General features: G+C 41.4%; 3 protein-coding genes across 3 annotated transcripts in view; all 3 read left to right on the top strand.

The window, feature by feature from the left end:
• Window positions 1-8,137, top strand: part of cat (catalase) — a 10,801-nt gene extending 2,664 nt beyond the window's left edge. Inside the window, exons 5-13 of the mRNA XM_072386269.1 lie at window positions 97-201; window positions 390-515; window positions 619-810; window positions 995-1,147; window positions 1,650-1,788; window positions 4,473-4,603; window positions 5,097-5,204; window positions 6,618-6,701; window positions 7,098-8,137. Coding sequence (XP_072242370.1) covers window positions 97-201; window positions 390-515; window positions 619-810; window positions 995-1,147; window positions 1,650-1,788; window positions 4,473-4,603; window positions 5,097-5,204; window positions 6,618-6,701; window positions 7,098-7,163 — 1,104 coding nt within the window. The 3' untranslated portion in view covers window positions 7,164-8,137. The remainder of the gene's footprint in view (window positions 1-96; window positions 202-389; window positions 516-618; window positions 811-994; window positions 1,148-1,649; window positions 1,789-4,472; window positions 4,604-5,096; window positions 5,205-6,617; window positions 6,702-7,097) is intronic.
• A 2,493-nt stretch (window positions 8,138-10,630) lies between these two features.
• On the top strand, window positions 10,631-12,051 carry LOC140306655 (interferon-induced transmembrane protein 1-like). Its single transcript, XM_072385257.1, has 2 exons — window positions 10,631-11,177; window positions 11,599-12,051. The coding sequence occupies exons 1-2, from the start codon at window positions 10,947-10,949 to the stop codon at window positions 11,800-11,802; spliced, it is 435 nt and encodes a 144-aa protein (XP_072241358.1). The 5' UTR covers window positions 10,631-10,946; the 3' UTR covers window positions 11,803-12,051.
• A 3,664-nt stretch (window positions 12,052-15,715) lies between these two features.
• LOC140306654 (mannose-binding protein C-like) lies at window positions 15,716-20,022 on the top strand. The gene is made up of 4 exons (XM_072385256.1): window positions 15,716-15,913; window positions 18,912-18,989; window positions 19,240-19,305; window positions 19,507-20,022. Exons 1-4 carry the CDS (start codon window positions 15,730-15,732, stop codon window positions 19,887-19,889), a joined length of 711 nt encoding a protein of 236 aa, XP_072241357.1. The 5' UTR covers window positions 15,716-15,729; the 3' UTR covers window positions 19,890-20,022.
• Window positions 20,023-21,046: the final 1,024 nt, after the last annotated feature.

Raw genomic sequence — 21,046 nt, 5'->3', positions numbered from 1 at the left:
TATTTGATAAATGAAAAAATCTAACTGTTTGATTACTACGATTATTAAGATTTTTAAGACATGCGTCACATGACCTGTGCCTTTTCCTGCCCGCAGTTTCCGTCCTTCATTCATTCCCAGAAGCGCAATCCTCAAACCCACATGAAAGACCCTGACATGGTTTGGGACTTCTGGAGTCTGAGGCCTGAGAGTCTGCACCAGGTAAGCTGCCTCTGAACCCGATTTATGCAGGCAAATATTCACAAAAGAAGGTTCACATGCCTGATGATGCGAAGCAAATGCTCTCAAGTGATTTTACTGATGTATTGTGCTTTGGCTTGTTGTGATTAAACATGAGAAAACCTCGCAGGCTTTGTCAGTTTCTTCTTCTTGGCGTCTTCCCCATTCAGGTGTCTTTCCTGTTCAGTGATCGAGGTTTGCCCGACGGCTACCGTCACATGAACGGCTACGGCTCTCACACCTTCAAGCTGGTCAACGCTGGCGGCGAACGTTTCTACTGCAAGTTCCACTTCAAGGTTTGCTTCAACCCCGGTCGACTGTCTACTTTTTTTCTTTTTTTACGCGTCATGTCATGACTGATGTCATGTGTTTTTTTTTTATTTATTTATTTTTCTTAAGACTGATCAAGGCATAAAGAATCTGTCGGTTGAGGAGGCAGAACACCTCGCGTCCACCAACCCGGATTATGCCATCGGAGACCTGTTTAATGCGATTGCCAACGGCAACTACCCGTCCTGGACCTGTTTTATTCAAGTCATGACCTTTGAGCAGGCTGAGAAGTTCAGGTTCAATCCCTTTGATCTTACTAAGGTACGACATCCCTCCACAACGGAACCTAACTGGGTCATAACGTCGCTTTCAGATGTTGTGATAGCATATGTCTAGGAAACTGAGAAGACTAAATATTAAATGGATAACTTGCTTTTGATGATTTGGACATATCTTTGAAAATTTCTGTTTTTTTTTGTTTGTTTTTTTTTTTCCCATGGTCCAGGTGTGGTCACACAAAGAATACCCTTTGATCCCTGTGGGCAGAATGATCCTCAATAGGAACCCAGTCAACTATTTTGCAGAGGTGGAGCAGCTGGCCTTTGACCCCAGCAACATGCCACCAGGCATCGAGGCGAGCCCCGACAAGATGCTGCAGGTAACACAATGGCAGATTTTCTCCCGATATGCTAAACATCTGATTGTGTGTAACCGGGGGCTCGCACCAAAAGCGTTGTGAGGGGCCAACTGCCATTCATTTTCAATGTAAGCTGGCGTCAATGAGCGGCACGTTGTGAGTTTCGTGAGCTTCAAGAGTTGAGAAAGGCTCAACTTTATGCAAATGAGCAGTGACGCGACAACAGCCAATTAGGGCCGATCTCGATTCCGAAGGCGCGAAAAAAGTGGAAAACGGCAGAGCGCAAACACAAAGAAGGCTGCCCAGAGTACGATCCATGGTGAAAGAGGGAACCGATGTATGGATGGATTATTATGTATATCTGCTAGTTGCTATACATATAAGTCCCGTCCCTTTGGCCGCTTCCGGGGCAGAAGAAGTAGAAGCTCGCGACGCTTTTGGCGTGAGCCCCCCGTAAACGGCACAGTGTGCTGCTGTTAGTGTTCGTTCTTGCCAGCGCTGAATCTCCTGAGTCTCTGTGCAGGGTCGACTCTTCTCCTACCCCGACACACATCGACACCGGCTGGGAGCCAACTACCTGCAGATCCCCGTCAACTGTCCCTTCAGGGCGCGGGTGGCCAATTACCAGCGCGACGGTCCAATGTGCATGTTCGACAACCAAGGTAAGTTATGGTTCAGATGTGGCAAGTGTGGATCAATAATAGTATTTTCATAATAGAGGGAATGCGCAACTTTACTCGGGTACCGGCAACACTTTTTGCCAGTGTTAGAAACTGATGACGCAACAGAAAAGAACTTAATATACACCATGCTGTATGCTCACATATAACGCTGGCTGCACAGAACTTTATCCTTCAGTTTTCTTCAAGAAAAACTTGAGATTTGGAAATAGAACATTTAAGATGATATACATTTGTTATACTCCCAGTCCTACAAGTAGCAGTGGCAGCAACGTTGAACATGAAGCATGTGGGAACTGAGGAGACCAGTTGCTGGACCTTTGGTAGAAGATATGCTGTCCTGTTCTTGCCTGATAGGATTCTAGCAGCTCGACAGTTTGGGGTCCTCTTTGTTGTCTTTTGCATTTTCTTTGTGTTAAATATTTATTGTTGGTGAAAGGTCTGGACTGCAGGCGGGCCAGTCAAGCATTCTGATTCTTCTTCTGCCATGCTGATGTTAATAGATGCTGTATATGGTTGAGAATAGCCTTGTTGAAGGATCCAGGATCCAAATTTGATTGATCTTATCACAGAACCATTTAGCCTCAATTCATTTTAGGGTGAACCTTAGTCTCGAGAAAATTAAAGCATTTCTGGATCATCTTCAGATTAGTAAATGAGATCCTTCCCCAAGTGGAGGAGTTCAAGTATCTCGGGGTCTTGTTCACGAGTGAGGGACGAATGGAGCGTGAGATTGACGGGCGGATCGGTGCGACGTCTGCAGTGTTGCGGGCTCTGCACCGACCCGTCGTTGTGAAGAAGGAGCTGAGCCAGAAGGCGAAGCTCTCTATTTACTGGTCAATCTACGTTCCCATCCTCACCTATGGTCACGAGTTGTGGGTAGAGACCGAAAGAACGAGTTCGCGAATACAAGCGGCCGAAATGGGTTTCCCCCGCAGGGTGTCTGGGCTCTCCCTTAGAGATAGGGTGAGAAGCTCAGTCATCCGGGAGGGGCTCGGAGTAGAACCTCTGCTCCTCTGCATTGAGAGGAGTCAGATGAGGCGGCTCGGGCATCTGGTTAGGATGCCCCCTGGACGCCTCCCTGGGGAGGTGTTCCGGGCACGTCCCACTGGGAGGAGACCCCGGGGGAGACCCAGGACACGTTGGAGAGACTATGTCTCTCGGCAAGCTGCTGCCCCCGCGACCCGACCCTCAGATAAGCGGCAGATGATGGATGGATGGATGGATGGATGGATGGATAGATCTTCATATTACACCTTCTTTGTACTTCTTCTTACACGATAAAGCTCTAACCTGCATTTGTCAACGCCACAGTGAACTGTGTTCACAGACATTAATTTCTGGGAGTGTTCCCGAGCAGTGAGTTCCTGTTTTTTAACGCAGTGCTGCCTGCGGAGCAGAAAAATCATGAGCATGCAGTACCGATTTCCAGCCATATCTCTTGTGCAGAGATGTCTCCAGATCATCTGAAGCTTTTAATGATATTACTTATTGATTCACAGTCATGGCAATTTTACGCCAAAGAACTTTATTCTCAAAATTCTCCACAATTTGCAGATGCACTTCTTTGTAAAGGGCTGAACCTCGGAAACCTTTACTCCTGAGAGACTTTGCCTCTCTCTGGTGCTCTTTTTAATACCCAGCCATTTTCCTCACCCAATCGGTTGCAATACGTTTCTCAAAGAGTTCCTTTTATAGCACCTCTTACTTTTCCAGCCTTTTGTTGCCCCCAACTGAACCTTTTTGAGACGTGTTGCTGCCATCACATTCAAGATGCCCTTGACACAATATATTTTCTGAAATGTAGAATGTCTTGCGTTCAATATTAGATTAATATTAGGTTTTCTATGTTCTGTTAAATTTGCAAATCGTTCTTTTTCTTTTTAACTTATTTTTACTCTTCTATGCCATCATTCAAAATAAGACCACCTGCTGCCTTTTCACCGTTGTTTAGAGATGAGCCAGCACTGAATTGGCTGAAGTATCCACTCTCCAGCAGAAGTATTGGTTGATGGTCAGAAAAACTTGCACACTGGAATATCTTCTCTTTTTTTTTTTTTTATCCAGATGAGTTACTGGTGTTCAAAGATTGCCCCTGTGGGACGAATGTTCAAACTTCGACGTAAAATAACGTCCCTAGTATAAGAATATCATAAACCATAATATAGCTGTAAATTGTTATTTGTGAGATTGTAAAGGTGTGTTGAGATAGGTGTGTTGTCTTTTTCCCTCGGTGTGTCTGTTGCATGTTGGCATACACAAGTCTCTGCGTGGCAGTCCAGAGTGAGCATGCTCCCGGGGGATCTTTCACTGAATGGAACCCACTTTTCTGCATAAAGAGCAGAATACGACTGCACCGCTTCGTCTGTCTCAACACAGCAATGTTTTCCAGCTGCTTGAAAGGCTGCAAGCAAGGATTTACTTTTGTTTCCCTTAAATTGAACTGCCTTCCAGTTAATTTCTTTAATAGATAAAAGTCAGCGACTCTGACATATTTTCAATTCATTCACTCATCAGATTTATCCACTAATGACAATGATTTTAAGTCTCCTCAGTCTTTTCTATTGTTACCGTTTTACAGAATTTAACTCTCAATAGCATGTTTTTTTTCTTCCCTTCCTCCCTTCTTCCCTGGCTCACTAGTGTTTGGTCTGTCTGACCTCTAGGTGGCGCTCCAAACTACTATCCTAACAGCTTCAGTGCCCCAGAGACCCAGCCTCGGTTTGTGGAGTCGAAGTTCAAGGTGTCTCCGGACGTGGACCGTTACAACAGCGAAGATGAAGACAACGTCACTCAGGTAAAGACCATCTCAGAGGCGCTGCAGGTGGGATTTCTGTGGCCAAGTGATTTGTGCCATCGAGAGCTGACATGTGTGAGGTTTTGATCGCCCGGCTGCACTCTGTACAAGAGAGAAGAGCCACCTGTAAAAGTGTTTAAAACCTCAATTAATTTAGTTTTAGAAATAAAAGCAAATTATGCTGAGTAATCTTTTTTTATTATTTAATAAATGAATAAATTAAAAACCAAATATGTTATATTTGCCCACAGACTGTCTTCTTTTGTTTAGTTTTGTTTTCCCACACCTTGCTTCTTTACTTCTTCCTCTGCTGTTCTCAGCAACAAAAAAAACAACTAAAGAAATCCTTTTGATACTTTTTTTTTTTTTTGGTAAATAAGGTATTATTGGTTTTAATCGCAGGCTATACTCTTGAACATGTGTTTTCGCAGTAGGTAAGAGCACTGTGTGTGTGTGTGTGTGTGTGTGTGTGTGTGTGTGTGTTTGATCGCAGGTTCGAGACTTCTACACCCAAGTGCTGAATGAGGAGGAGCGCCAGAGACTTTGCCAGAACATGGCAGGGTCCCTGAAGGGAGCCCAGCTCTTCATACAGAAACGCGTGGTGAGTCCACATGTTGTTCGTCTGTGCTTGCAGCGCCATCTGATGTTGAAATATTAATTAAATCCTATCTCTGCGTAGTGGCTGCGTGGAAGGACGACCATTAGAAAGTGAGACTTTGCCAGATTGTGGTTTTCTCCAGTTGCATGCTTTCACAGTCAGGCCACAGGTTGTTGCTGTGGAAACACAAGTTCTAGCAAGTCTCCACTGTGGGTTATGTGGGTTATGTGGGTTAGGCCAGCATGTTTTATTTTTATGCTTTGAACCTTTTTTTCTTTTTTTTTTTCGCACAACAAAACAAAACTAAAGACAATGTTTTTGAGGGAAAAAAATAGAACTTAAAAATGAAAGAGACTGAATGTGTCCACAAAGCTGATGTTGTTCTGCTTAATTTACTTTAGACCTGTCTGTTTTTATGTTGCATAGTTGGATATGAATGCTTTTTATCAGGCAGTACAGTTGCTTGTAGGGGGACAAAAAGAGTCCAGAGCTCAGCTTTGTTTTGGATCAAACGACAAAACAATTCTTAACAGAAATTGTGGCACCCAGGAACTGAGCAGAGCTAAGAGGGTGATGTGTATTTTCATGTTTGTTTTTGTTTTTACCAAATGAGTTGGAGAAGACTTGCAGTTGCACAGCGTCCATCTTCTCCGTAAGATCGTCCCCACCAGCAATCCAAGCCAGCATCGCCAGTATCGGATTCTAAATCTTTATAAGCTTCCAGTGTAGAATGGGTCACCTTTTCCCACTCAAGTCAGTGGTTTAATGCGTGTCAGCTAACCGAAATGTTCAAATGTTTCAAGTGTGTGGAAAAGCAAAGAAAGAATGCCCCCCCCCCCCCCCCCCCCCCCCCGTGTTTGTGTGTCTCATCCTTTTCCGCTCTGTGCTCTCAGTTGTGTGCCAGAAGAATAAATTAAACAAACACTGGTTTAGCAAGATGTTTATTCACTCCATTCTTTATTTTGCTCTGAAAGCCTTGCACCTTAAAATCACACTGACCTTTCTTTTACTTATTTAGGTTTTGTATCCTCTAGTTTTCTTCTTCTTTATTACTTATACATCCACTTCTTTTGTCTCTGACTCTCAGACCGACTTCTGGTTTTAAGTGGGAAACGCAAACGGCTTCCTGCAAAGGTTGAGCTTTGCATGCAACCACGTCAAACTGTGCAAGACTCTGAGGCGCTCAGTCTTTAAAGCCCCTTGAACGTTTTCATGCACTTGTACTGTATTCTAGGAGCATATCAAACCAGCAGCAAATGAAATGGCCCTGAACAGCTCACCAGCTCTTATCAGATTGTGGTTTACATGTTGCTCAGTTCTGATTGTACATGGGAGTAAAATCAGCGCAGAACTCTCTCATGGGGAGCTTGTGATGGAGTACGGGCTTACCTCATGGTTTACTGATGTTCTTCACAGGTGGAGAACTTGAAGGCGATCCATCCAGACTACGGAAACAGGGTACAGACCCTCCTCAACAAGTATAACGCAGAGGCCAAGAAGGTAAACGCAGTTCCCATCCTGGACTCTACGTGGGCCGCCTGTCCCCCAAATATTTGAGGCATCGTTACAACATTGACACAGAGGAGGAGGGATTTTCTTTAGCGTTGAAATATTAGATGCAGGAGTTATATAGGAGAACTATTGATCCAAAACACATGTTGGGGCCAAGCACAGTTGTCTATTGTTAAATGAAGCATTTCTGAGCTGGTGAAACTTGATTGAAATACACAGACTGTTATAGATGTGGGAGAGACGTTGGGCTCATAGCGAGAGGAGGTGGAATGAATTGCAGAAATTCCAACCGTTTGTTGAGCAGTTTTGTGGTTTTCTGTTTGCAGCAGCAGCCGCCGCCGCGGCGCGTTCATCTCGCTAATCTTGTGTCTTTGTCCGTCTCAGAACTCAAGCGTGCGCGTGTACAGCCGTCCAGGAGCCTCGGCCATCGCAGCGTCCTCGAAGATGTGAAGCCTCGACTCTCCAGCCCGCTCTGCCTTCTCTTCCACCGGGAACAAGAACAGCCTTGACCTGTTTATCACTGGTGCAGAGGCTGAAATGATTATGTTGGATTTCAATGATTTCTTATTCAGTCATTCCAAACTTATACATTTCCCTTACAATTCTCAAAGCCAGTAATATTCAAGAGGCTGGAAAATCCTGAGGCAAAATTGTCCTAATTAAACTGCAATTTCTTTCTTGTGTGTGTGGAATATGATGTTGTCTTATGTTGCACCATATGACCTTAACAACATAATGCCTTAAAATGTCGATTTTTATTTGTTAGAATGAAACAAATTGTCTACTACTGCTGGTTATGTTTCCCCACTCTATTGTGGTGGTTGAGTACTTACAAATGAACTGAATACTTTTAGTGATTGTAAAAATGGAATCGAATGCAGCTGTGTTTGTGCCATCTGAGGGCGGCTTTGATGTGGAGTGTGGGTTTGAGCTGTAACACGCTTTAATTCGGGTCCTGCTTCCGTTGTCAGTGCGTCTGATTACCTTTGGTTTATTTCACTTAACGTGTGCTTGACTGAATCGCCGACGATGAAGCATTCATTTTAAACACAAAGTAGTTTGATTTTAATCATTGGAAATAGCTTTTCAAATGATTTCAGTTACACCCGTTTCTTCTAAGCTCATTTTCTTGGATGCGTCTGAATGTTCCACCAGCTATAAGTGAGCTGAAACAAAGATCAAATCTGCGGGGCCTTTTGCACAACAAGCTTCCGCGTGTGGCTTTACTTTTAGTTGTAGATTTTGGCTTGTAAATGAACATGAAAGTTCTGCTTTTTGATCTTTTTTCAGGAGGTTTACAACATTGTGGAGCGTGATTAGTTAACACATCGATCTGAATGTAACTGTCATTTTGTGTTCAAGCTGGCAACCTCCAGCGGACGAGTTGTTCATTTCGTGCTTGTATCAATGAAAGAGTAATCAAAGCTGTCGTATGTCTCCAGTTCTTCTCTTTTCTTTTTTTTTGGCTTTTTACAGCATGTTTGCACCCTCACAGATATTTCAGTGCACATGATTGACTGAAAACAAACTCTTTCATCAAACTGAAACCCAACATTTTTCTGTGCTCTGTGGTTCCACACCACAAGATCACAGCAACAAATGCTCTATAACAGTGTTTACTTTGTGGGGTTCAATCAAGAAAAGAGATTAGCAACAAACACCTTGCATGTACATTGTACCTTTGGCATAGAAATGTTGGACAATTTCCACTTGGCCAACACCCTTAAAATGGAAATTGGCACACTGTGTCCATTTCACATAAGTTCTTGCACCCATTGGTTCATGCACACCCCTCTACCCTTCAGATTACCACTAAGAGCGATGCATCCTGGTCCCCAAGTGGAGGCTGCTGCAATGCAGAACATGAGGTATTATTACCCCCCTGGACAACCTGAGGGTCCTAGATTGGTGCAATACATCACTACTGATCCTCCAAAAGACTACGTCATCTGGTCCTTCTGCTGCTTTCTCTACTCCAACCCTTTCTGCCTCGGACTGGTGGCGCTCATCTTCTCTATCAAAGTGAGTAACTGTAGGGTTGTGTGATTTCGGCTTCTTGAACACGTTAAATGCACTGCCTCGCTTAATGGGTACATAAACTGTGCAAAGGTAGGATATAGTTTATGGGAAAAAAGTAGGGCTGGGCACATTAACGCGCTATTTATGCGTTAACTAATGAATTCGTTATCGCAGACAATCATTTGTCTCCCATTAACGCAGTTTTTATTATTTATTATTTTATTGTTAACGCCTGTTGCTCGCCGGCTTTTATTTTGAAAAAGTCCATCGTGAGCGAGCCTCGTATATTTCTTACTGCTGCGGCGCTCACAGAAAACAGTCAGAAAAGAAAAGAAAAGAAAAGAATGGCGGGTGAAGCGGGCTAAACAAACATGGGGCCCCAGGTTACAGAACTTTTACATTGGCCATTTTCATTTGAACGTTCTGCCAGACGGCGCAGTCGACAGAGCCAAAGTTATTTGTAAGCACTGCAACGTTGAATTGTCTTATCAACGGAGTACTTCGATCATATGAATGTACAGTTCCAATAAAAGTGGGTTATATGCTACTTTTGAATTCATTATTGGATTTTGCGTATAATAATGCGATTAATCGTGATTAAATCACAGTCAATCATGCGATTAAAGAATTTAATATTTGCCCAGCCCTAGACGGTCTCGAGCTTTTTCTAAGATCCGCAAAGTAAAATTTAACCTTCAATCAGACGATAAAGAGAAACGAATTAGTGGAATCTTTGAGTTTTTCAAAAAAGAAAAGAAGATGAAGAAAGAAAACTGAAGGAGGACATCGGCAGATGTTTTTTATGGTTTTACAAACTGTTCGAAGAGTTGGTATAACAGTGTGAGAAAAAAGCCCAGATGCAAATGTATCAGTAAATAATGAATCTAAGTGCATCAGCAGTTTTAAATTCACTTCAGATTCAACAAACCTGTTTTGGTTCTTCCAGGCCAGAGACCGAAAGGTGGTCGGAGACCTGCAAGGTGCCCATCACTACGGCTCCACTGCTCGCTGCCTCAACATCATCTCCACAGTTCTGGTCTCCATCTTAACCCTCATTGTCTTGATCGTAACCTTTGCTGTGGCAGGAGCATAGCTTTCAAAGCTCCAGTTACTAAGGGTTAACTTCTCTTTGTGGGAAAAGTTACCTGCTGCTCATATTTTTATTAGAGCAAAAAATTGGGAGATGGAGCTCTAATGGTATCAGAAGCCTTGGAAACAGACGGTTCCCGATGTGATGTTTTTTTTGGGCAGTTTTGCCTGTCAATAAATGGTTTTACACATGGTGTGTTTGTAGACCTGTGATGAATTACAATCTGTCACAAATTACAAAGAAATTACAAAGGCTCTTGGCCTCTTGGGATCGTTGGCTCAACATGATGTAGGTCAAAGACTCGCATTCTTTTACCTTTTCTTGTATTCACGACTCAAACGGTGTGTAAAATTAAAGATGCATTCCTTCCACCTGCCTCCTGGAATCCTGGAATTTAAAAAAAAAGGCGACTTCACTGTTGGAACTAACTAATTAAGCTTTGATTGAAATACGACAGGCTGCTGTGCAGATTTCAGTATGAGAACACAGGGAGTGGAATTGACAAATGCTTAAGAAAGAAATCCTATTATATGTGTGGATTGTGGCAAATGCTTCATCTATATGCAGTATCTTGCTCCTGCGTGGTGCCACCAAAGCTCAAATGCTGCCTTCCTTCAACCGAGCATCATTTGTGGCGTTTCATTCATCTTTTTCCTTTATTTGTGTGCTTTTCTTATCAATTTCTTTTCATAATTGTTTTTTATCTCAGCCAGCATTGTAAAGCCAGGTTTGAGTGCCACTGAACTAAAATTTCCACAGTTGAAAGGTCTGATTTTGGTTGAATTTTTCAAGAGATAAACTCTGGCAAAGCAAAAGCTGCTTTACTGCTCACTAACAAGCGGCAGCTTCTGCTGTAGTTTCCACATAGCTCTTATTTGTAGTTTATTTTCCACTTATCCCTCTGTATCAATGTACAAAATATTCAAAACAGTTGAAAAGCGAAGGGCCCTATGGCTGGTCTTCATAGGCAAAGCTTGCTTTTACAGGGCAAAAGTTAAACGTAGTACAAAGCAAGGGAGGGGGTGGTAACCTCAAACATCTTCAAAAGAGGTACAACACTTCGCACAGCATCACACTTCTGAAACGGATTCCTGCAGGTTCCACTTCAAACTACAGCTGAGCTCATGATGAATCCTGATTACCGAACTGGAAATTACCCAGTTGAGGCCTTTCCTTTGCAAGGAAATAGGAATGATGGTTTCCCTGGACAACCTGACGGTTCTAGATTGGTTCAGCACACCACTGTGAACATCAACACTGAGCCCGCCAAGGACCACATCATCTGGTCCCTCTGCTGCTTCATGTATGGAAACCCTTGTTGCCTTGGATTGGCGGCTCTCATCTTTTCTATCAAGGTGAGTTTATGTGGCAGAGCTCTGAATTTCTTTCATGTTTTATTTGGAATTAGTTAATGACAAGAAACTATTGGAAATATTAAGCGAACCCAAGAGGATCATCTTACAATCTGATCAAAAACTACCCAATCCCTGCCCCTTGCTGTAGAGCTGGTGGGGAAAGATAATGCTTCTAATAGAAGACTTTAATGAAAAACAATCATTCAGATCATGACAAAAATCATTCAGAAGAAAAGAGGTACTGTAATCAAGATTTCTAATCATTTCTGTATTAATGGAAAAAAAGAATTCAGCCACGTTGAGCTACACATTTAGAAGTTTTCAGGAGACTGAAAATCTCTGAGCTCAGAGTTTTCTGCTCAAGTTCCCCCGATGCTGGAGATAACTGTGAATCCACAACATTATGCTTTGGTTCTTCCAGGCCAGAGACCGGAAGGTGGTCGGAGATCTGGAAGGTGCCCAACACTACGGCTCCACTGCTCGCTGCCTCAACATCGTGGCCACCATCCTGACTTCTTTGATCTGCCTCATTATCATTATCTTGCTCATCGTCACAGCTGTAAAAGTACAACAGGTAGTCAGCTATAATAGAAACCTTTACAGGGGTGGATATTACAGTTGGTGAAGAATTGCCTGCTGGTGTGAGCTGGTGACACTTGTTGGTTTGGCAAAAATCTTAGATGGAGTTTAAAGTACAAATCAGTGTTGAATGTACAATTTCAAAATTCCACCTAGCTATCATTGTTTTGCTTTTTTTCTGAACTTTTTAATCTGTCATATTATTCACACATTCAGACGTACCAACATGACTTTCCCGCAAGTACTTTTCTTTCTGTTTGTCTGCAACTCAAATAAAATAAAAATTTAAAAATGACCCGTTTCTTGTGTGGTTGTTGAACTTTGATGCCTTACAGTCAGCCACAAAAACATTGTGTGCCTCGAAGCATCACAGACTCGACTGTCACTGAGCTGACGTCAGAGGAAATGAGAAGTTTTTCTAACACTGCTGAAGAAGCGTGTATTTGTTTTGCACAGAGATTGAATTCACTTTTGGGATGTTGCAAAGATGCGGTTTTAACCTGCAGGTTAGCGCATTTGTGCCCTCGTAGATCCTTTCCGTGTGTATGGGTTTCAACAGCACCCATTTTGAACAAAACTTCTCCTCTTTCGTGGGATTTATTCATTTTTAAATATGTAAAATAAGAACAAGAACAGAGTATTCCTCAAAAGACAAACTCACAATGCGTTTCTCGTCTTTGCCTATAAAACAGATAAGACCTTGAACAAGAGACTGAAGAGTAAAGAAGTAAGGAGCTCAACAGGTTTGTTATAAATGCAGGTGCCAGGCTACTTTGGACCTTGTGAATAATGAAATTAGAAACCAAGTCTGCAAAATGGTGGAAGCTACTGAGTACAAGATAAAAAATAAAAATAAATGAAAATATTTTTTTAATATAGGGCCGTGTTGGACTGCTGCGTAGTTTTAGGTAAAAGCCGAACTGCTGCATTCTGGCCCCTGAGAAGTGTTTTAGAGGACTGAGTAAAATCTGAACTTTCAAGTGTTGAAAGTATTGGTTTGACTTTTTGTGATTTGTGGTACAAATTGCTAAAAGCAACCAACTGAACTGGAAGTAAAAGGTAGTAGTAAGAAGTAAGCTGCCCTGTATTGAAAACAAAACAAGAGAAGTGGATTTCTGCAGCACTGATTTCCCCAAATGAGGCTTATTATAGCAATTTAGTGATTGATGCAAAGCAAGAAGAAATGTAATCAGAATTTACTTTTCTAATGCATAAAATGCATAAACTTTCAATTGTTCTAAGAAGATATGAAATAAGTTGGGTTGTTTGACATTAATATTTTTGTTTGTTTGTTTTTGTACCTAAATGACAGATTTTGACATTTTGAAAACTGGTGGAATTCAAACGAAGAAGCAAATCTGGTTGAGGTGTGGCAGCAGACGTCTGTGTCTGTATGACCAGGCCATCTCCAGCTCATGCCACGACCCGGCAAAGAAAGACACAGCGTGAACGGAGTGAAAAAGCAGGAAAAATCACGACTTCGAAGTAGGTGGCTAACCAGTAAACGTGTTGATACCCAGTGGTTCATATGACTGTCATTTTTATGTCTGTCTACGACTCGGCAGGGTTAGGGGCTTAAGACAAGATAATAAGTTTCTATCTCATACAGCTACCACAGGCATCCTGTTTCCTCTGTGAAGCTGTCAGTGTTTGTGCTTCTCTTCTGGTTTGCAGAGCAGTTACAGCCTCTGCCTTTAATCTTTTCACACAGTGGCTGCACCTTGTTGGTTGATGAAAGACATACTCATTAAGTCTCAAGTATTAAGTGTTACTCTCTAGTAGTTCACACAGAGCAAACAGTGGAAGTTCAGCAACTTATCAGCATGTAGTTATTGGTAATTCATCAGTTTGCGGTCATTTCCGGTTCCGGGTTTAACCGGGGATCCTGCCTCCAATCTACTATCAGCTATCAATCAGCTAATTAAGCTGAACCTGCCAACAGGAAGTGCCACAAATTATATGAGCCAAAAAACGTTTATCGATGAGTCAAAAACCAAACAAAACCAAGAACAACATACAAAACGGGCATACATTTCGTCTTCTTGCTGATAAATGGTCCACTGGTACTGGTTTCGTGGCCTCTCCCGGCTTTTATACTCCATCCTAATGCTGAGTGGGGACACCTGTGACAAATTATCTCAAGAAGCAGGAGAACAGAGGAAAAAGAAAGATACAGAAAAAGAAAAGCAACCGTAAGTGACATATTTGCAATAAGGCATGGAACATTCCAAGTTCGAAGTTGATGTTTTAGAGCTAAAATAGACACTAAAACAAGGTTGATGCTTAAGAGCAGCTTGTTTGTTGAAAAGTCTGCTCATATGCACTGGAAGTTGAAATTCTATCACTCTTCTGCTTTGAAACTTTACTTCTTCATCAATAACTGAGCTGGTAACCAACAGTGGTTGACCGTTAATGGGGGGGCATTTATGTTTGTCATTATCTGTGTGAACTGGTACTATGGTTTTGCAGTTTCAGCCTTATACATTATACACAGCAAAAATAATTATCCAGAAGTTCTAGGAACATTAAAGACGGATTATCAGTCATTAATCAGACTGTCTGGTTAAATTAAGGACCATCTTCTAAACCAGTTATCTTTTTGATCAGTCAACAATGAGTGTCAGACTTTCCTTCGTCATGGAGTCATTCTAAAAGCATGATTTGAATATTTCTATGTGCAAAGAAGATAAAATCATATGATTACTGTATTAAACTGCCTAGCAAGATAACGTTAATGATGAAGTTTGAACTTGAAGACAGTTGCGTAGACTGGCTCTGTGTAACATTATCTGTGTTGCAACACAACCCAGTTTTACGGTTGAGAGAGGGTACAGGCAGACATCTTTCTGATGCGAAAGTGACTCTGTGTAAAAGTTCACAGGTTGCCCTCACTCAACGCCTTATGGTACTGTTGAGGTTTGGCACTTTTAGATGGTGACAAACAACTCCTGTATTGCCTGCAGGAGCCCCACAAGTAACCATGTATATCAGACAGGATTAAGATCCTGCTGCAGGATCACTGTAAAGCAAGGCAATGCTCATCTCAGTCACAGACAGGATTGAGAAATACATATTTTTAGTGATTGAAGTTGTTCTTTTTCTTCTATTGCTCATTGTCTGCCTGATGGCTCCTACTCACGACAGTCAGCTTCCAGGTCTTCCTGGCCCCACATGAGGCAGAAAATCTGCTGTGGCCCTGGAACAAGCTTGTTTTACTGGATTTAAAAGTGAAAAAGGCTTTCTCATTGAATCACCACAGCTTTTCTCCCTGGAATTCTTCAGACCTAACCAAGATTATTTTTACATTACAGAAAGCAAACTTACAAGAAAACAGATAAACAAAAAAAAACAAAATAGAGAGCTAAAAGTATTTTTGTGCCTTTTGTTTACAAGATGGCTTTACACTTGTGGGGTCTGGATTGAAAGAGGAACTGCTTTTTGAAGGGTAAATAAAATTTAACTGGACTCAAAGTCACCAAAGATTGAACATCGGATACTTTCACTTCTCTTTTGTGTTGCACTCTCAGCATTTTTAACTGCTTTTCATTTCCTCTGGGCTGGATATTGCATAGATTAATCGTTTGTTTCTTGTTGCTTGAGTTGGAAACAGCAAAGGAGCATCGCTTTCTGGAGATTCTCCTATTTGGTCTGTAAGTTAATTTTCCAATGATAATCAATACAAGATTGATATCATATCTTAATGGTATCTCCTCTTTAAATGATTACTTGTGTGTAGAACTGAATATTATTTTAAGTGTTACATGATGAAAACTAATTGAAAGGACACATACACTATTATGTATCGTTTGCAAAGTGGAAACTATCAGAGACATGATTTGTAATGAATTTGATTTGTGAAATGGACTAATCTCATTTGGTTTTTACACCACGTTGATAACTAACTACTGTATATAAAAATTGTAAAATTGGATATTCATCAACTTTTTCAACAGTATTCCACTACACGGAGAAGATGAGGCTTTATCCTCTTTTCTGCGTCCTCTGCTGGATGGTTCATAGAGGCTACAGTGAGCTGCTGGGTCCTCCTTGTCCCAAATGTGAAAAAGGGGATCCAGGAATTAGCGGACCTGCTGGACCCCCTGGACTCCGTGGATCCCCTGGACCCTCTGGACCCTCTGGATTCCCTGGAAACAAAGGTAAAAATTATTTCACAACTCATGGTTGTGTAGAGCATTTCAAGACCGTCCCTCCACTCTGATTAAAATCATGAGTTTATAACCGTGCACAATGAGTCACTTCAGTCTGATTTACTTCAGACAATAATCTGATTCCACTCCTATGCATGTATACTTGGACAAAGACAGTGGTCTTGTTATAGTTAAGCTGCAACCATAGATTAACTCAGCTGTTCATGTCACCTTGCTGGCTGTTTTCATACAGCATTAACACACTTGCGTTGCTGACTGTCTCTCGCTTCTTTGATACCGTTCTGTAAACAATCAGGGGAGAGAGAAGGCTGTCAAATCTACTGCCAAGAGAACATAGCACTAACAACACAATTAAGAATTTATGGCAACATTTCCCATTTCCTGGCAAACTAACAGCAACTTAAATTGATACTTATCAACTCTGCAGACACAAAGTCATAAATATTTTGTGCATGTAGTCCGCTGCAAAAAGACCCACTGGACCCCCACAGACTTTTGAAGATGACAAAAAAAATTCACACTAGGCTAAGAGCCGAGCAGATACACAGAGCATCAGCTGTCTTTGAATCTGTCTACTGAAGCGAGAACTGCAGAATGTATGTGAAGATTGGCTCCAAGGTTAACGGGATGACTAATTAGATTAATGAAATGAAAATTGAATCAAATACTTTATTCATCCCAAAAGGGGAAGTATATTGCTGCCATATTTTCTTTTAAGCAATCATCATACACTTTAGTGTCAAACAGTTTATGGTTACTGGCATGAAAGAACTCCTGCATCTTTCTGTGTTGCAGCGGAGCTGAAGATGCCCCAACCTCACTGCACTCTGGTGTTTCAACACAATGTTATGAAAAGGATGGTCGATGTTGTTCTTTACCTTGGGCCGACTTGTGTAGCATTCTTCTTTTAACAATCAGCTCCATTGGCTCCAGAGCAGCCCACAGTATAGAATGGAGACAGTCTTTGACTTTTTCCTGGTCCTCTTAAAATCCACAATCCTCACTTTTGCTTTGATTGTTTTCAAGATTGAGGTGATTGTGATTAATCAGTTTCCTGTAATCAGCCTCTTGTTCATCATTGATACACCCAACAACTGCAGAGTCATCTGAGTATTCCTGTAGACTCTGAGTTGTAATGGAAGTCCGAGGTGTACAGAGTGAAGAGAAACGGTGAGAGTACAGTCCCCTGAGGTGAATCTGTGCTGCTGACCACTTTCTCAGACACACAGACCTTCAGTCTCACAAAATGTGGTGTGTATGTCAGACATTACCTGTATTTTCTGGAGCTTCTTACATAACAGTGTAGGGTGATTAAAAGTTCTGGATAAATCAAAGAACATGATCCTCACATGTCCTGAGGTTGTCCAAATGGATTTTAGCCAGTTCTGTACATTAACCTACTTGTGTTTTTTTTGACCGGAGACAAAGTCAGCTAAGACCACTGAATAGAAATAAGTTTCTGTTTCACTAAATACAGTTCGCACGCACACACACAGAATTATTAAAAAATTAAGAGGATCAATCAGGATCCAGAAAGACCCAGGTTTTGTCTGAATGCTTTGTAAAGTTAACTTTGAAAGCCAATGCTTCCCTGAACAGAAAACACCTGTTTTCCCTCACATTGGCAACAACACATCTCTTGTAACTTCTTCCATTTCTCTTGTCTCCAAGTCCCATGTGACACTCCACCTTGTTCCAGGCTTCAGGCTTCTGTCAAGCATGATAGTGCTGTCTGAAAATACCCAAAAAGACTGTATTTTATCATTGTGAAAACTAATTGGTGTTAATATACACAGTAACATCTGCAAGATGTTTGAAATTTTGGAAACTGAAACTTTTTTAGACAAAATTTATTATGGAACCACATCACCATCAAGTGGTCAGCTTTAGCCAAACATCCAGTCTGAGTTTAAGTCTGAATTTAAGTAGTAGATCAGCATCTTTCCTTAACTCTCTTTTGTGTTTAGCCATGTGATTCTATCCATTAATTTTCTGTATCCATTGTTGAGGGAGTTGGGTGTAAGTGGACAGAGTTTGAGGAAAATAGTCAAGGAAGTGTCAGATGAGACAGTAAAGTCTGGTCAGCGGATTTGGATAAGAAGAAGCAATAGTAGCTGGGGGCCCAGCAGGGGGAGCATTTAGGGTAAACAGACTCTTGGAAGAAGCAAGGAAGAAATCCAGTATATATTTAAGTGGAGGATGTGGCCCATGTGAGCCCTTTGAAACCAGGTGGCCATTTTAGGTGAGTTGGCTTATATGGTGTTATAATTGGCATTGTTCTTAGACATTATAAATTCATATTCTGTATTTTACTAAATAACCTATGTTCCTAGCTGGTACTTTTCCACTCTGCTCATACTGCACAATCGATGACCTTAAAATGGTCCAAGACCTTAGAATGACATAAACAACTGGGTCAGACAAAACATCTCTATTAGGGCACCTGCTAAATCCAATTTAGGGTTGTGGGGAGGCTAGAGCCTATCCCAGCTGTCATTGTGCGAGAGGCGGGGTACACCCTGAACAGGTCGCCAGTCCATCACAGGACCACATAGAGACAAACAATCATGCAGACTCGCATTCAGTTCCAGGGACAATTTAGAAACACCAATTAATCTGACATGTATGTTTTTGGATGATGGGAGGAAGCTGGAGTACCCGGAGAGAACCCACGCATACTCGGGGAGAACATGCAAACTCCATACAGAAAGGCCCCAGGCGGGAATTTAATCTGGAACCCTCTTGCAGTGAGATGGCAGTGCTAACCACCGCACATAATCATCTACAGCTTTTCTATATTAATTTCTTTTGTACTTTTTTTTTTTTACTCTTAACCATTGTCTGTTAAAGTGTGTTGGCCTTGGTCTGAACCGTTACATCTATTCCTGTTTAATTTCACTGAGTAATGATAGGGGTCAAATTTTCTACATGTATACCTGATTGGCCAAAAAAAACTGAGTCAGATTTTTATTCTTTTTGGACTCAGGAGAAAGAGGACGACCTGGGGCACCTGGACCAGCTGGACCAGCTGGACCAGCTGGACCAGCAATAGTGTGTGGACCAGGTGATCAATATTTAATTTATGTTTGTGCATTTAGCAGATGCTTAAAAGCGACTTACAGGTAGGCATTAAAGGTAAGGGGGCATTGCCAAAAGACTCCTACTGGAGGTAGTACCTTTCATGCAGGGGCTTCGAACCCAGATATCCCAAACGAAAGTTGACAATAATACCACTATAACATCGAGTTTTCATATCTCTGAGCGACATACAGCTGAATGAACTTTGATACCTGAATTTACTCTTTTCAACTCAGATCTCTTTGGTCCTGTTGTCCGGGATGTTGAAACTTTACAGAAGACCATTGTTAAGTTAGAATTGGGTAAGTACCCTATTTAGCAACTATGAATTTGAGTTCACTTTTAGAAGTGAATGTGTGTGTGGATGCTATTGTTTTCAAGGAAAAGAGTACAGGTCAGCAGTATTAAGAATTAAGAACTGAACTTTTTTCTTTTATACCAGATGTGTTTCCTTGGGGATTTTTCCTGATCTACCGCATGTTGTTGTTGTTTTTTTTTTCCAGCCATAAACTTTAACTTTGTGAGGAAGATTGGGCAAAAATACTTGGTGTCCAACAAGGAGAGAGGCTCTTTCCTGAAGGCCGTCGAGTTCTGCTATCAACAAGGTTTAGAGCTGGCTCAGCCCCAGAGTGAGGAGGAGAACAGCATGCTGGCTCAGCTGTGGGGTGAAAATGATAAAAAAGTATGGATCAGGGTCAATAATAAAAAAGCTGATGGGAATTTTGAAACTAATATCAACAATCAGCCTCTGACCTTCACCAAATGGGGAGATGCACAGCCAGATGATACCATTCAAGATACAGGCTGCACTATACTGTCAGATAACGGCTTCTGGAGTGTGGCGCGAGACTGCTCTTTGAATGCTTACATCATCTGTCAGCTATAGGCCATGCTGTGACTTTCAGGAGCAACAAAAAAAAATTTGTTTACCGTCTGTTAACATTTGCAGATATTAAAGCAGTTTCAAAGAAAAATAATATTCGTGGCCTCATGATTTACAAAGTAAGCAATTGTAAGCAGTTATGTAAAATATGAATAAAAATAAGATGTAAATATTTAATTTGCAACAGAATATATAAAACAAATCAAAACCTGATAATAAGACCTTTCACATTTCCTGAAAAATTTTAGCTCATTCTGAATTTGATGGTGGCAAGAATTAGGACAGGGGCAACAAAGGGCTGGAACATTTAGTGGTTCTAAGCAAGGAAAAGCTGTGAGAACATGTTTCAACTTGTTAGGTTAAGTGATGACAGGACAGTAACATGACTGAGTATCAAAAAGAGCACCTTAGAGAGGCAGAGTCGATGAGAAGTGAGGTGGTCAGTTTCAGCAATCCGCAAAAACTTTTTTTAATTGTGGAGCATTTCAAGAGGAACCTTCTTCGATGTCGAAATTGCAGAGACTTGGAAAATTCAACCATCTACAGTGCATAATATCATCAAAAGATTCAGTATCTAGAGAAATTTCTGTGCGTAAGAGACACTGCTGAAAATTGATATCAGATGCCTGTGTTTTGTTTTTTTTTGTTTGTTTTTTTAAAAAGCACAGTGTGTTAAACCTCTATTATGCAAAGAAGCCATTTGTAAACATGATCTGGAAATGCCGCTTCTTCTCTTCTCTTCTCTATAAAACTGGTAACTTTCACATCTGGAAAGGCACCATCAATGCTGAAAGGTATACTGATTTTAGAGCGATGTATGCCCCCAGATTAGATTCAGTTACTGGTCTGGTTAAAAACACTATTCTTGCTAGAACCGATGGATTCTCTAAATCTGCTCATTTAATCGCTTTAGAGAAACTCTGTATAGCCAGTGAATCAGCCATTGTCTTTGTTCAGCATGTATTCAGGCTACACGGTATCCCCACCAAAAGAAGTGTCAGACAAAGGACCATAATTCATCTCCCCTAAATTTGGAAAACTTTTGCACAGTTTTCGGCGTCAATGTATGCTTAAGCTGTATATCTGATTTGTCAATAAAATGTTGTGGTTTTCAAAGAATACAATATCACTTGCTGTTTTTCCACCAAGCATGTTAACTA

This window comes from Leuresthes tenuis, unplaced genomic scaffold (genome assembly GCF_036924035.1).
Source record: "Leuresthes tenuis unplaced genomic scaffold, fLeuTen1.0.hap1 SCAF_5, whole genome shotgun sequence".
NCBI lineage: Eukaryota > Metazoa > Chordata > Actinopteri > Atheriniformes > Atherinopsidae > Leuresthes > Leuresthes tenuis.
Note: the sequence above shows the minus strand (reverse complement) of the source record. Positions and strands in the feature narration are given on the sequence as shown.